Source organism: Archocentrus centrarchus, chromosome 8, assembly GCF_007364275.1.
Source record: "Archocentrus centrarchus isolate MPI-CPG fArcCen1 chromosome 8, fArcCen1, whole genome shotgun sequence".
Lineage (NCBI taxonomy): Eukaryota > Metazoa > Chordata > Actinopteri > Cichliformes > Cichlidae > Archocentrus > Archocentrus centrarchus.
Window position 1 is genome coordinate 12,683,527 of NC_044353.1, and position 13,266 is coordinate 12,696,792.

The window sequence follows — 13,266 nt, forward strand, 5'->3', positions numbered from 1 at the left end:
AAAATAAATAAATTCACAGAAACACATCCACTCTCTTCTCTGGCCATGAAATCAATGCAAAGGTGCAGCAATTATGTCAATGGAAGTACTTTTGTTTTCAAGGATTAGAACCGGTTTGGCAAAACCATGCATGCCTCAGTGCCATACCCAGTATTTGTTTACACCCATCTACCTTGACTACAGAGTTGGCTACAAAGAGCCAGCTTATGGTTGTTTGGAAATCAAGATTTCAAAATGTTGTGCTTATTGGTGTAAATAATTTATTCTAAAATAATGGAGGATAAAGACAGCTTACTCGCTCCTTGTCTCACCTTTCCAACTGTTTGCTAGAATTTCATTAATGAAAGTTTGACCTTTTCCGTTTTAAAACTCCCGACTGCAACCGAACCAAAGGCATCATACAGATATTACGCCGTTATGTGTCATAACTGTGAGAAATATATTTCTGTATGAGTCCAGTCACAGTTGTTTTGTCTGTCAGCAGGATGTAGATACAGTTTCATATGTATTTTCTACTGAATGCTGGAGGAACTGCGATTGAGTAGCGCTGAGTACAAACAAGGACACACACACCCTGTGGCACACAAATTCCCAAAACTGGTCAATACAGACCCAGTAAACCTGTGCTCACACCACTGATACCAAAACTGTTCAAACAGTTATAAAAATAAATACATAAATAAATACTTTGGCTGCAAAAGCAGATAAACTCAAGTTTTTATGTTGCATTTATTGTAAATTGAGAAAAAAAAACAAACTTACGTTTTGATACGAACTCAACTTGCAAATTCTAATGCATACACAAGGAGACACACTGTTAACATTGCACTTAACACACAGTGTTTAACAAACAAACACAAATATTTTAGAAATCACTCAAAAGTTTGTTTAAAAATGACTCAATTCACATTTTTAGACCCAAATTTGAGTCGGAACACTCATTTTGCCGAGAAGTCAGAAATTGAGGAAAACATTTGAAAACTAAAACTAAACGTTTTCTGTTGCAAGTAAATGACGGTAATTTGGCATTTTAATTAAAAGTTAATAATGTTTGACTATTTTTTTCCTGCTTTTATGTAAAATTGTTGTTTGAAAATTTGTGGTTAACAATAATTATATTTTAGCATTAAAAATATAATTGCTGTGGCATAAACCTCACTTTGGATGGTGGTCTAATAAATTTTTTTAGCACTAAATCTCAGCTCTCTTACAAATGGACTTCTCATTAAACGTGAGTGTTTTCATCATGCACCTGTACTGTACTTCTTTAAACTTAAAAATAGGAAGCATTAGGAGGGTTTTTTGTAAACAGTGCTCATTTGAAATGTGAAGCGAGCGCTATTAACATGACAGTAAAATCCAAGGAAATTTCTTTCTATGTTGTTGGTTTACTCTGTACTTAGACCTGCTGCCATAAACAGGTAAACATTGTTGCACCTGCTCAAGCACAGTGGAATGCTTTAACTAAAGGGACTGACATAATGTACACAAAAGTGACTCCAAATGAGACTTGAGTGTTGGTAGGTCCCGCACCAATGTATTAAAATGAAGAGAAGTCTGATGATGCTGTAAGACAAACTTTGCATGGCTCCCACATTGAGTATTGTCAGTACAGGCAAAGACTGATATACGCCATCTTTTTCCTTGCTGCCATGGAGCTCAATTCGTCCCCCAAAACTGATAAAAACACCATAAACGTCAAAATCCACATCTGAAACTGCACCTTTACCAGCATTAACACTGAGGCTGTGAGTACATTCATATTCAAAACAGGGACAAGTATTTATTTGGATAACGCTACTTTATTTTTCTTACAAAATGGGAAGTAATTTCTCTATTCATGTCATTCTTTCTTAGTAGTTCTTCAGGAAATACTGTGCCAGCAGAGGAACTGTGGCACAGTGCAGTCTGATCAACTCACAAAACTCAAAGCTGCTGCCAATCATGAAAACAAACTGTTCGGATTTCTCTGACAGTCTTGGATAAATGCTGTGATGCTGATGTGTATGTGCTCTTGCTTCGTGTGCCTCTTATTCGGTACTTTTCTGCTACGCTCTAGTCATGTGATCTGCCTTGGTGTTCTGGTCATATATGGCTGCCATCTGATTGAGTCAGGTTGTGCTTTGCTCCTCTGTTACCCTGTTGGAGCAGTAATCCAGGATACCTGGTGGAGGAGAGAAGAATGTGGTGATGATGATGATGATGATTATTATACATGAGTACTGAGAAAGCTGATAAATGTCTGTCAATTGATAATTTCATTTAGGGGTGAATCAGCTGCTATACAGCCCACATTAGACTCAACAAGGCTGATCTCATGCTTTGAGCATGCTTATTGAATTTCGATACAATTCCCCTTCTTCCTCTTTTGATCGGCCGCTTCCCATTTATATGGCGACCACTTCTTCTTTCATTACGTTTAATCAGGAATTGCGCCACCAACTAAATGATCCAGTCATCAAAAATAGTAAGGGTCTTCACTGAAAGAAGGAATATGTCTGTGCATTCAACTTCCTTACTAAGGAAAGTGAAAAAAAATCTGCGAATGACGTACGAGGTGCTAAAGAGTTTTGCTTATGAGGTGCAAATAAAGGGGCGTGAGCCATATAATGGAAAAACTATACATGGTTTAAAGTCGGGCCATCAAACGTCATCTCCTTGTGCACATCTGCACTGGTCCCAGTGCTGCTGCCAATTCTGCATCCCTTCCTTCAAGTCCCGTTGTGACCACTTGCATTTACGAGACAGAGAAAAGAAACTTCTGTATTAAAATGAGCTCCCCGAATCACAGCGCAGTTTGCAGTGAATCAGAGTTGCACTGTACAATGCAGGAAGAGCAGGGGGTGGGGGTGGAAGAGACCTGAGATTTGTTTTGGGATCCTGTGACTTCACCCACTTCTCAAAAACTCAATTCTAGTTGGAGGATTGCCAGCAAATGGTCAGAAGGGGACTTCCAGGCCAAGTCCAGGAAACCTTCAAATGTGTAGCAGCTAGATTTAAGTCATGTATGGTTTTTACTTTTTATACAGGCAGACTGTACAGTGCTTATCTGGGTGTGTTTTGTGTGTCTTCCTGAAAACAAACTCACTTTGGACAATTTTCTGGTAGACTTCTGCAGCAGGAGAGTCGGGTACTTCGCTCAGGAAAGACCTGCCCTCATCGCAGCTCCGTGCTATTCTCGGATCTAGAGGCACTTTTCCTAGCAGGGGCAGTTTTAGATCTGCACACATTTTCTCCGCTCCCCCAGTTGTGGGTGGGAAGATCTGTGATGTGTTCTACAAGGAAGAAGATAAAGAAAAATGACACATGAGGTGTTTGGGAAAGGTTAATAATGTAAACATCCACTTTTTCCAATGGGAATTTGAGCTTGAAGCTCAGCCCCCCCCCGCCCCGAGTGATATGTCAAATGTTGGATAGGAAAGAAGGAGATTTAAAACCCCAACATATGCAGTGTAAGAATCTCAGGAAATACAAATGACAGGAAAAACCAAAAAGGAAACACACAGAACTATGTTGCTGTTTCTGCACGGTGCAGTTGTTTGCGGTTGTGAAAATAAAAAGAGAGTAACCTGTATAGTGCATCTGTGTGGCAGATGAACATGTACCCTCTGAGACAGTTTTCTTTTTTTTTTTTTCAAGAGCTGCCTCAGACAGGAAAATAGCACATCTTTCAGACCTCTTGCACTGTTCCTCTTTCCAGTGTGTTCCATTTTTTTTTTTTTTTAACCAAAACTAATCAGGCATATGCTTTGCACTGCTTTTATACATTTCAAACAAGATTAGATCTGTGAAATATGTGGCAGTTATCTCATGCACCGTTTTGTAATCAGTCCTCCTGTTAAAGTTCATAGACACACGGCTCTAGGGCATGTTAGCTTATTTACATTATGCACATGTGAGTGTGAGAGTGACCTTGCATTTAGGGCAGACAAAACCGCTCATGTTCTCAACCACACCGATGATTGGCAGCTTAACCTTCTGACAGAATCTGATCTCCTTTCGCACATCCTGCAGCGACACCTCCTAGAGAGACAGAGAAAGAGAACCATTGAAAGAGAAAGGCAAAGCAAGGGTGTACGCATGTGTCTATGGGGGGGGGGGGGGGTGGGGGGCAGGATATGAGACAAAATGGAGGATTCAGTTCATTTAAATGTTTGCTTGAGACATGATGTCAGCACTGATCAAACACTGATCTGTGTCTACATTTAACACTAGAGTAGGTTTAGTATAAAAGACGCACTTCTCTTTCACAAAACAGAAGCTCACCAAACAATCCTTCTGGCTTGTTTGTTTGGGTAATTCCCATCTCTATTTGGTTAGTGAGACCTAGAAGAATGAGGAAGTGTTTCTGTTGCTGTCTGACTTCACCACTCCCAGCCTAACCTTAGAATCAGGAAATGCATGCCTAAAGTTGGTGTTTCGCTTCACCAATCACAGTAAGAACTGAAAAACTAAACAGAGGTAGAGTAAGCCACATTTGTTGACCAGAAACTCGGTGTTCTGCGCACTAAATCCCAGCAAGAATTATCAGCAGGAAACATTCCCAAACTTTGATCGGCAGAACACTTTCACAAACCAAGGAGCTCCGGCATGGCTTCTGGCAGTAATATTGGGTCACAGTCTTTTTTACTGTCCGATGAGTTCATCGCCAGCATTTGTGCGTAAATACTGTGATGCCATTTCAGTAGACAAGGTGGTGTTTGTGTTCAGTAGAAACACCACCTTGTGCCTATTCTGTGTGCCCTTATCACACCTAAATCACCTTATCAAACCAGGTAAGAAAGGAATGTGCACTCAGCAGCTGAAGCAAAGCACCTTTATGCTGTGTTGTGTTCATATTCGATATAGGACTTCATAAAAAGCACGGCTTGCAAGACAACATCACCAAATCCAGAATTTATTTGAATCCTGCACTGTCCTTCAGTATGCCATTCCTTCAACAGTGTTTCGTGTGCACAAATACCTGTAAACATTCTGTATTACAACGTTCTTGTGTCATGACATCCTATCGCTTTTATGGTTTTATGATATAACAGCATCCTCTGTTGGTTGCAGTATGTCAAAAGCTCCGCTTGATATAAAAGCAATCTGCTGTCATTGACACGGCCCCAGAGCTCCATGATTATGACCAACATGTTACAGTGGAATTACTTTACTGCCAACATTAATGACATCTAGATAACACATTTCTTTGTTCCATCACAAACCACCTTTCATATTGTGTGTTTTTACAAGATGTTCATAAATAATGAAGTGCATCCCAAGACAACAGTTACTTCCAGTGGATTCATGTTAAAGCCCTCACTGTGGATGACGCCACAATCCTGGATTTTTGGAATCAGAAGTGACCGCATTTAGATGTGGGGGTGGAGTGTGAAAACAGCTAATGCTTGGCTACCAAGCCTTATCCACAGACTGCGTATCTGTTGGTGCAAAATTCAAATTTCAGCTATGTTTATGGGTCCTACCAGGCTGAAAAAGTAAGGTCAAAGGTAGCAGAAATATGTCAGTATAGAGTAAAGCTGGAAAGAGGAAGTGACAACACTAAGTCATAACAGAAAGCAGCTGCATAAGGAAAGGTGCAACCTACTGAGCGAAGGCACTGGTTTGTGGTCAGCCAGTTGCCTACCTTGTGGCTTTCAGCGCCACTACCACACAACCATAGACTCAGGTTAACTAACTAAGATGACTCAAGCTGTAAACAGAACACAGGCTGAGCAACTTCAGGTCGTTAAACTCGGGGAATGCTGGGGAAATTTAGGTAATCACCCAGTGAAGTCCGTTGGACTAAAAACAGACACATGACTCAGAATTGATGAAGAAATGTCACTGAAGTTTCAGTACAGGTGTCTGAATAAAAGCAATGAACATGTGGAAATAAGAGATACACTGATTGTAGTTTTCTTGAGTTTTCAAGAATAAATTATTGGAAATCTGCGCTATATAAAGAAATACCGTCGGCCGCCAGTGCTCCCCCTCAGCCTCCTGGCAGCAGAATCTTTAGGTGGCGTGAATCCCCTGGAAGTACAAGTGCTAGAAGACATCATTACAGGTGTCGGTAGAGCTCAATGGGGTGCATATGAGATAAGCCTCAGTGATTTTATTCACCATATCAATTCAAAAGCAAATGGCGAAGAACCAGGGAAAGAAATGCTAAAAGCATAATAGAAATAAACCACTGAGAATACTGTCATTTTCTGTGACTGGCATTATTATGGTAAGCAGTAAGTCGCCCAAGATTTTTTGTAAATGCCTCAATGTTATCAATTTGAAAATCCTAGGTTACATCATTATCAACTTATTGTGTTCACAGAGTTGAAAGTTGCCCGCCCACTGATGGGATACTGAATTTAGGTTCCAGGATCTTCTCTCTCAGAAACCACTGAAAACAAAGCGCTTTGCTACTGAAAAGAGATACAAATAATGACACTGAAAATGAGCTGCTCTACACCCACCTTTACCTGGGGGCTGAAGATAAGTTGCACAAAGAAGAAAAACCCTTGATCACTGCATAGTAGTGTTTGGAATAGTTTTTGACTTCTTTTAAATTCATGAATATTTGTGAATATATACCTAAATACTTTTAAACCTCTAAACCTTGGCCACCATTTTTTAAAAGCTCCCACAGAGGTCTTTTTATGCTAATGTAAACCTGATCATACTAAGCCTGAGTGTACCTGTGGTGTGGTGATGATGATGGCTCCATCAACATGGGTGGAGCTTAGGTACTGGACGATTGACAGGTGTTCGTCAGAGGTGCCAGGCGGAGTGTCTACAATGAGGTAATCCAGTTCCCCCCAGTCGACATCCCTCAAAAACTGCTTAATCATCCCTGATTGGACACAAACACCACGCAGGCTGTACTTGTGTGTCATTTGGAAACAGACAAACATCACACACACACACACACACACCTATAATATTACCACACCATTTTTCTTGGGTCCTCTCCAGATAACAGCATCATCAGGGCTACTTAGCAGAAAGCCAATAGACATGACTGCCAGGTTGTCATCCACATACTGCAACACAACACAGAGACACATTTAATTTTCTTTAAAGAAAGAAAAATGTATTTAAAAAAAACAAACAAAAAAACAAAAAACAAAAGTTAAGCCGACTCACCACAGGGGACCATCCAGAGCCGCTCTGATGAACCTACACACAACACAGAACAGAAAGACACAGCTGCTTAAAGCTTAATCTAAGGCAAATCAGAAATGCGTATGGTGTTCAGTGGAGATCCTAAATGGTCCGCTAAAATGAAACATATGTATCCATATGTCATACTAATTAAAATGTTGCAGTATTATAAATGACAGCTGGCTACCGACTTACTTGTTCTCCCTCTAAACCCATGATCCTTGGGATGGATGGACCACAGATGTCTACATCAAGCAGGGCAATCTAACACAGGAAAAAGAAAGTAGAAGTGGGAAAACAGATGTTCTTTATCCTCCAGCATAGTGCAGTCTAAGATCATTCGACTCAGGCAAGTACTGTCTGCAACATGCCTTGGAAATCAAAGGCTAAACAAGGAATTTCCTGTCTACTTGATTGGGCATCAGATCAGAACAATCAGGGCCTGAATCCTAACACTAGGAGCCCTCTTAAAGCATTACTATCCCAGCGATTTCTCTGAGGAGCGTTCAGCAAACCTGGTAACAGCAACGTTTTGTGAGGGAATGCAACAGATAAAAATCACTGTGAATGAACCGTTGGGCTACAGTGATCAGTTTATAGGTGACAGTCTGTGACAAATCTTATATGACATTTTCTTTACCCTAAGACATACTTCTGTAATACACTAGGAAGAGTAGATTTTGGTTTGAACATTAATTTGGGATATTTCCTTAGATATTCCAAATTCAGCAAACTAATTGAAGCAGTATGGATTTAAGGAAAGCATCTTTGATATTATTGGATTGTTCAAGCTTTACCATTTTGACACCATAAAAATATATATTTTTTTAAATAGTCCATTATTTCTGCCCTGTCATTAACAGGAGAAAGTGGCATACCTCTCATCTAAGAAAGATAAGGGCGTGTTGCTCTGTGAGTCCTACAGACCAATTTCACTCCTTAATGCACATCATAAAATTCTAGAAAAATGTCTCCGGATCAGGAATAGTCAAACACACTTTTTAAAAAATAAACTTAAACATTTTAAGATTATATACACTGATCTTTAAGAAACCCTTAAAGTGGTCACATCCTTGGATGCAGGACTCTTTTAAAGTGGTCTTGAGAAATAGTTCACTAAGTTTTCTGAAGGTCTTTCCAACTTTGGACATTGGCTTCTTTTTTGCCCATTTTCGGTCTAGTCCTTGGACCCGACCATTTTCAGAGGAATGTTTTTTTTTGTTTGTTGAACACTGACCCATGAACAATTCAAGCATTGAAAAGAAAAGAAAAAAAGGCACCTAACTTAAGGGATGAACTTGTTAAATTGTATCTTTTGGCACTTTGTTACAAGCAGCCTGTCACAAAAACACATCGTTTGTTCTCTTTTCTTTATTTGAATCTCTGAAGAATGCCAGAGATCACACAGTTTAACAGGCTTAAAATTGTACATTTCCACCAATGCAGTGATTCCCAAAGAGCTGTTAGCTAAAAAAACTTGGCACATCTCATGGTGTGCCGTGACATTAGAACAAAATACATCTGAAAATATGCAATAATGATCAGAGGAAGCAACATCTGGAACATCTGTGCTTGTGACATCAAGAACGGGAACAAATTAGATCAAGCATGTAACCTTTTGTATGGGTGGGCCCAGTCACATGCTGTTTAAAATCAAAATGTTCCAATAAAGTGATGACGTGTTTCGTATCAGAGTGGATGCTGATCTCAGTGTGAAATCACCTGAAATTACAATGGGGGTAATTTTTGTTAGAAAACCATGCCTCACATTAAGAGGATGACATTTAATAAAGGAGCAGGACACACAGAATAAATAAATATTCAAACTCAGATAACTGACACAGATTTACAGCTAAAAATGTTTTTATATATAACAGCAATCCTACTTCATTACTGCTACTGAATTAGCAAAATAGAATGACTCATAACAATGTCTTTGTATCTAGCTATGTGATAATCAGTATAAGTTGGTATGATCAAGTGTTGCCAGCTGTTAACCTGGTTTCTCTCTTTTTTTATGCATCCCTATTTGACTTATGTATCTTACTATTACTGTATACATACTGATAGTATACATCACGCAGAAAAATTGCAGTGGTCCGTAATAACCTGTGGCATGTTGCGCTATCCTTCTGCTGTGTCTTTAGTGACCTCTAGTGATCAGTGTGTTTAGTTGCTTTTTATGAGACAGCATCACGATTTACACACTGGCTACTTTGTACACCTGTTCATTGCTAATGCAAATATCTAATTAGCCAGTCACACTGCAGCAACTCAGTGCATTTAGGCATGTAGGTGTGGTCAAGATGACCTGCTGAAGTACAAACTGAGCATCAGGATGGGGAAGAAAGGTGTTTTCATTTACTTTGAATGTGGCAAATGAAAACCAGGCATTTTCTGAAATGGTCTGGGCATTTCAGAAAATGCTGACCTACTACGTTTCTCCCACACAACCATCTCTCGGGCTCAGGAAGAACGGTGAGTGGCAGTTCTTTGGGTGAAAATGTCTTGTTGATGCTAGAGGTGAGAGGACGAGGGCCAGAATGCTTCAAGCTGATAGGAAGGCAAAAGTAACTCAAATAACCACTCATTACAACAAGGTATGCAGAAGAGCATCACTGAACTTACAACACATTGAACCTTGAAGCAGATGGGCTACAGCAGCCACAGACCAAACTGGATGCCACTCTTATCAGTCAGCTAAGAACAGGAAACTAAGGCTAAAACTTATATGGGCTCCAAAAAAATTGGACAATAGAAAACTGGAAAAATGTTTCATGGCCTGCTGAGTCTCAACTTCAGCTGTGAGATTTGGATGGTAGTATCTTAATTTAGAGCAAACAACACGTAAGCATCGATCCAGCCTGCCTTGTAACCTGTACTGGAGTACTGTTGATACCGTGTGCACTGCTTTATGACCACAGTTGCTACTTTACCGCCGCCGAGGAGCCGGTGCTCGTGCCAGTGCTGGTGCCAGTTTCAGTGAACCTGCGAAACGCTTAAGAACAGGCCCACGTTTCCACCGCGTTTCTGTGAACTGCTCCTTTACGTATGAGTGTGGGCGGGTCCTCGTCTGGACACGGAAGCCGAAGAGCACAAATGTGGGAGAACACGCTCCCTTTTCTTGTGCTGCAAATACAGATAAAAGGACACAAAGTGTGTGTCCTTTTATCTGTGATATGAACTGATACAAAGCAGCAAGTTCAGCCTTAGAGCCAACCTCAAACGCCCTTCTGTTGCTTTCGTCACGTGTTCTTGGTTCGAGACCAGCTAGTTTGCGGGGTCGGAGTTGAACCCATTTTTCGGCCGAGCACCGAGTGCTTCCGCGGTGGAAAAACGGTTCAAATTAAAGCACCGGCTCCGGAACCTTGTTGGTGGGAAAGAGGCTAGTGCACCCTCTTTTGATGGTTTTTCCAGCAGGATAACAGCATGCCAGAGCATGCCAAACTAGTTTCTTGAACATGACAATGAGTTCACTGTACACAAATGGCCAAATGTCTCCAGCACCCTGTTGAAGAATTAAGGCAGTTCTGAAGGCAAAAGGGGATCTGACTTGGCACAAGCAAGGCAGCCTAATAAAGTGTCTGGTCAGTGCAGATCGCATTTCAGTTACAGAAGCCACAGCAAGGATTAATGGACAATGTGATTTTTCCTTTTTATCTCCTCCAGGCAATGAAAACCTTAAAACCAGAAACAGTCATGCACTACTCCTCCTTCCTTGAGTTCCAACAGGGAAAAACAATCCAGCAGTAATTTGGATTCTGATTATAAGAAAATATTTGTTTGTTTGCTGTTGGATGTGATTTGCATGGCAATAAATGAAAACTGAAATATTACCTCCTTTGTGGTGTCACTTGCCAGAGCATGGGCCAAGTGGGCACTAAAGGTGCTCTTCCCCACACCTCCTTTTCCAGACAACACGAGGATCTTGTGTTTGACTGTTGACAGTTTCTCTCCTACCTCTGCTATTGCTGTAGGCATATGGGCAGGAGATGGAGATTTGCTGTGTGAAGCTCTTACTTAATTCATTATGTATTTGCTGAAGCCCAGAGGCACATCAAAATACCAAAGTGATGAGATAATAAGATGCAGTCTTACCAGGGTCGGGGGCCTTTGTGGCTCCAGAAGCACACAGTTTCTGGTTGGGACAGCCCTGGCATGATGCAGACTTGCCAGCTTGCTCACTTGTTGTACCCGGACAGTCTGACAAGGATAAAACAGAAACTGGTCATCAAAATATTGGCTTTGTCTGAGCATCTTACTGTCCACAGTGAAGCCAGTTTTACATTATCATGGACTGAGAGGGTTAGGGGAAGAAGCCCCTGCCTCAAAATCAACACCTTCAAGCTGAACTGAAATTTGCAGCTGCCTTGATAAACAAGCCAAATGCCTTCTGGAGAAGGCAAGAGGTGTGTTTAAAGGAAAAAATGTGAAGCTCTCAAACCTAAGAACGCTGTACCAGCCTGTTGAGCATGGTGGTGGTGGCATCATGCTCTGGGGCAGTATCAGTGGTACTGGTACATGGCACAAAGTGAATGGAATAATGGAGGAGGACTACCTCCAAATTCTTTAACTTCACCTCAAGTCACCTCAGAACAATGATTTACGGACTATGTTTAAAAGCTGGGTCTGTGCCAGGAAACCAATTTAAATGAACTCTACCAATTCTACCAAGAAGAGTTGTCAAATACCCAGGCAGAATTATGTCAGAAGCTTGATGATGGATACCAAAAGCATCTGGCTGAGGTGCAACTTGCTAAGAGACATTTACCCAAATATTAGTGTGTGTGTGTGTGTGTGTGTATTTGAACTTATATGTATACTTTTGACCCTGTGTGCACCCAGCTCTTGTTTTCAAAGTCATTAAAATATATATGCTGTACAATCATTCCACCCTGGAAAAACTACAGTTCAAAGAAATCATTAACCATCAAATTCATGCCCATTAGTGAATGGAAACCTCTGAGCACAACTGCATGTCAAGGTAAATTTAATGTAATACTCAAGACTGCACGTGGTGATCAGGGACAATCATTTATACAAAGGTGAATGTGCCACTCAATCCAGTCAAGAAACGACTGAGATCATTTTATGAAAACTTTGATCTACTGATCACATAGGTTCATATTGCATAGAAGACTGTCATCATGACTCAGCAAAATTTGAAGACGTAGTAGGATTTCGATACCGCTTTAAAGTGCCATGTGTAGACATTACACGTGTTTTAACAATAAGCAAAATAAACAAAAAACAAATAAACAAACACTTTACTGCAGTGATCCATCCACTGATGCCTGACAAGCTCCGCTAAGCACCGCATTTAGCTTTCTGAGCTTTCTGAATTAACGTGATATTGTTTATTCACTGCATCTAAAACACCCCGGCAGGAGCAATCCAACAGGAAAATCTAACTGATGTCATTCCCAAACACAGTGGCTTCAAAGCTGATACTGTTGAAAATTCCCACCGTCAATGGTCGAGGAACAACCGCTTTTTGTTTAAATGTCATCACAAACTTACAGTTAAAAGACAATTCCTAAAAGCCAGACACCAACTCAACTGCATGACTGAAGTGATAAAAGTCGAGAAAAGTAAGTTTAAGCACTTACGCTCAGGAGCATTTTCTGGAACGTCTGCCATCTTTGCACAGATGTCCTCCCGTTAAAGTCTACCCCCAACAAAGGTTCCGGATACGCAACACGCGAAGATTTTTTTTTTTTTAAATTAATTTCTTCTTCTAGATTTGTAACCAGTTTTAGCCAATCAATAACAGCATTACTTTACGTAATAATGAACCCTGCGAGGGACATAAAAGGGGGAAAGAAGAGAACTATCTGTTTTATCCCAGTCTTGTGAACAACTCAGTATTGGTTTGAGGGAATTTCTTCAAATTTAAGCCCAAACTTCACCTTCCATACATCACCTCATGAAGCTTTATTTAGAATATGTTCAAATAATAAAACAGCAACATAACAGAACCCCAAAGCATAAGGAAATAATAATCACAATAAACAACATGTTCAACAAAGGAGTAAGAAGAAGCACAAACTTGGTCAATCTCGCCTACCTTTACTTCTCACTTAAATCCTGTGCTGTCCTAAACCTTTATTTACAATTTTATAT

At 40.4% G+C, this 13,266-nt stretch overlaps 1 protein-coding gene across 1 annotated transcript; it reads right to left on the reverse strand.

The window, feature by feature from the left end:
- Window positions 1–26: 26 nt before the first annotated feature.
- nubp1 (nucleotide binding protein 1 (MinD homolog, E. coli)) lies at window positions 27–12,822 on the reverse strand. The gene is made up of 10 exons (XM_030736717.1): window positions 12,753–12,822; window positions 11,242–11,346; window positions 10,981–11,114; window positions 7,339–7,407; window positions 7,126–7,158; window positions 6,932–7,022; window positions 6,678–6,832; window positions 3,913–4,023; window positions 3,089–3,275; window positions 27–2,164 (listed from the first exon to the last, which is right to left on the reverse strand). Exons 1-10 carry the CDS (start codon window positions 12,781–12,783, stop codon window positions 2,112–2,114), a joined length of 969 nt encoding a protein of 322 aa, XP_030592577.1. The 5' UTR covers window positions 12,784–12,822; the 3' UTR covers window positions 27–2,111.
- Between the last annotated feature and the right edge of the window lie 444 nt (window positions 12,823–13,266).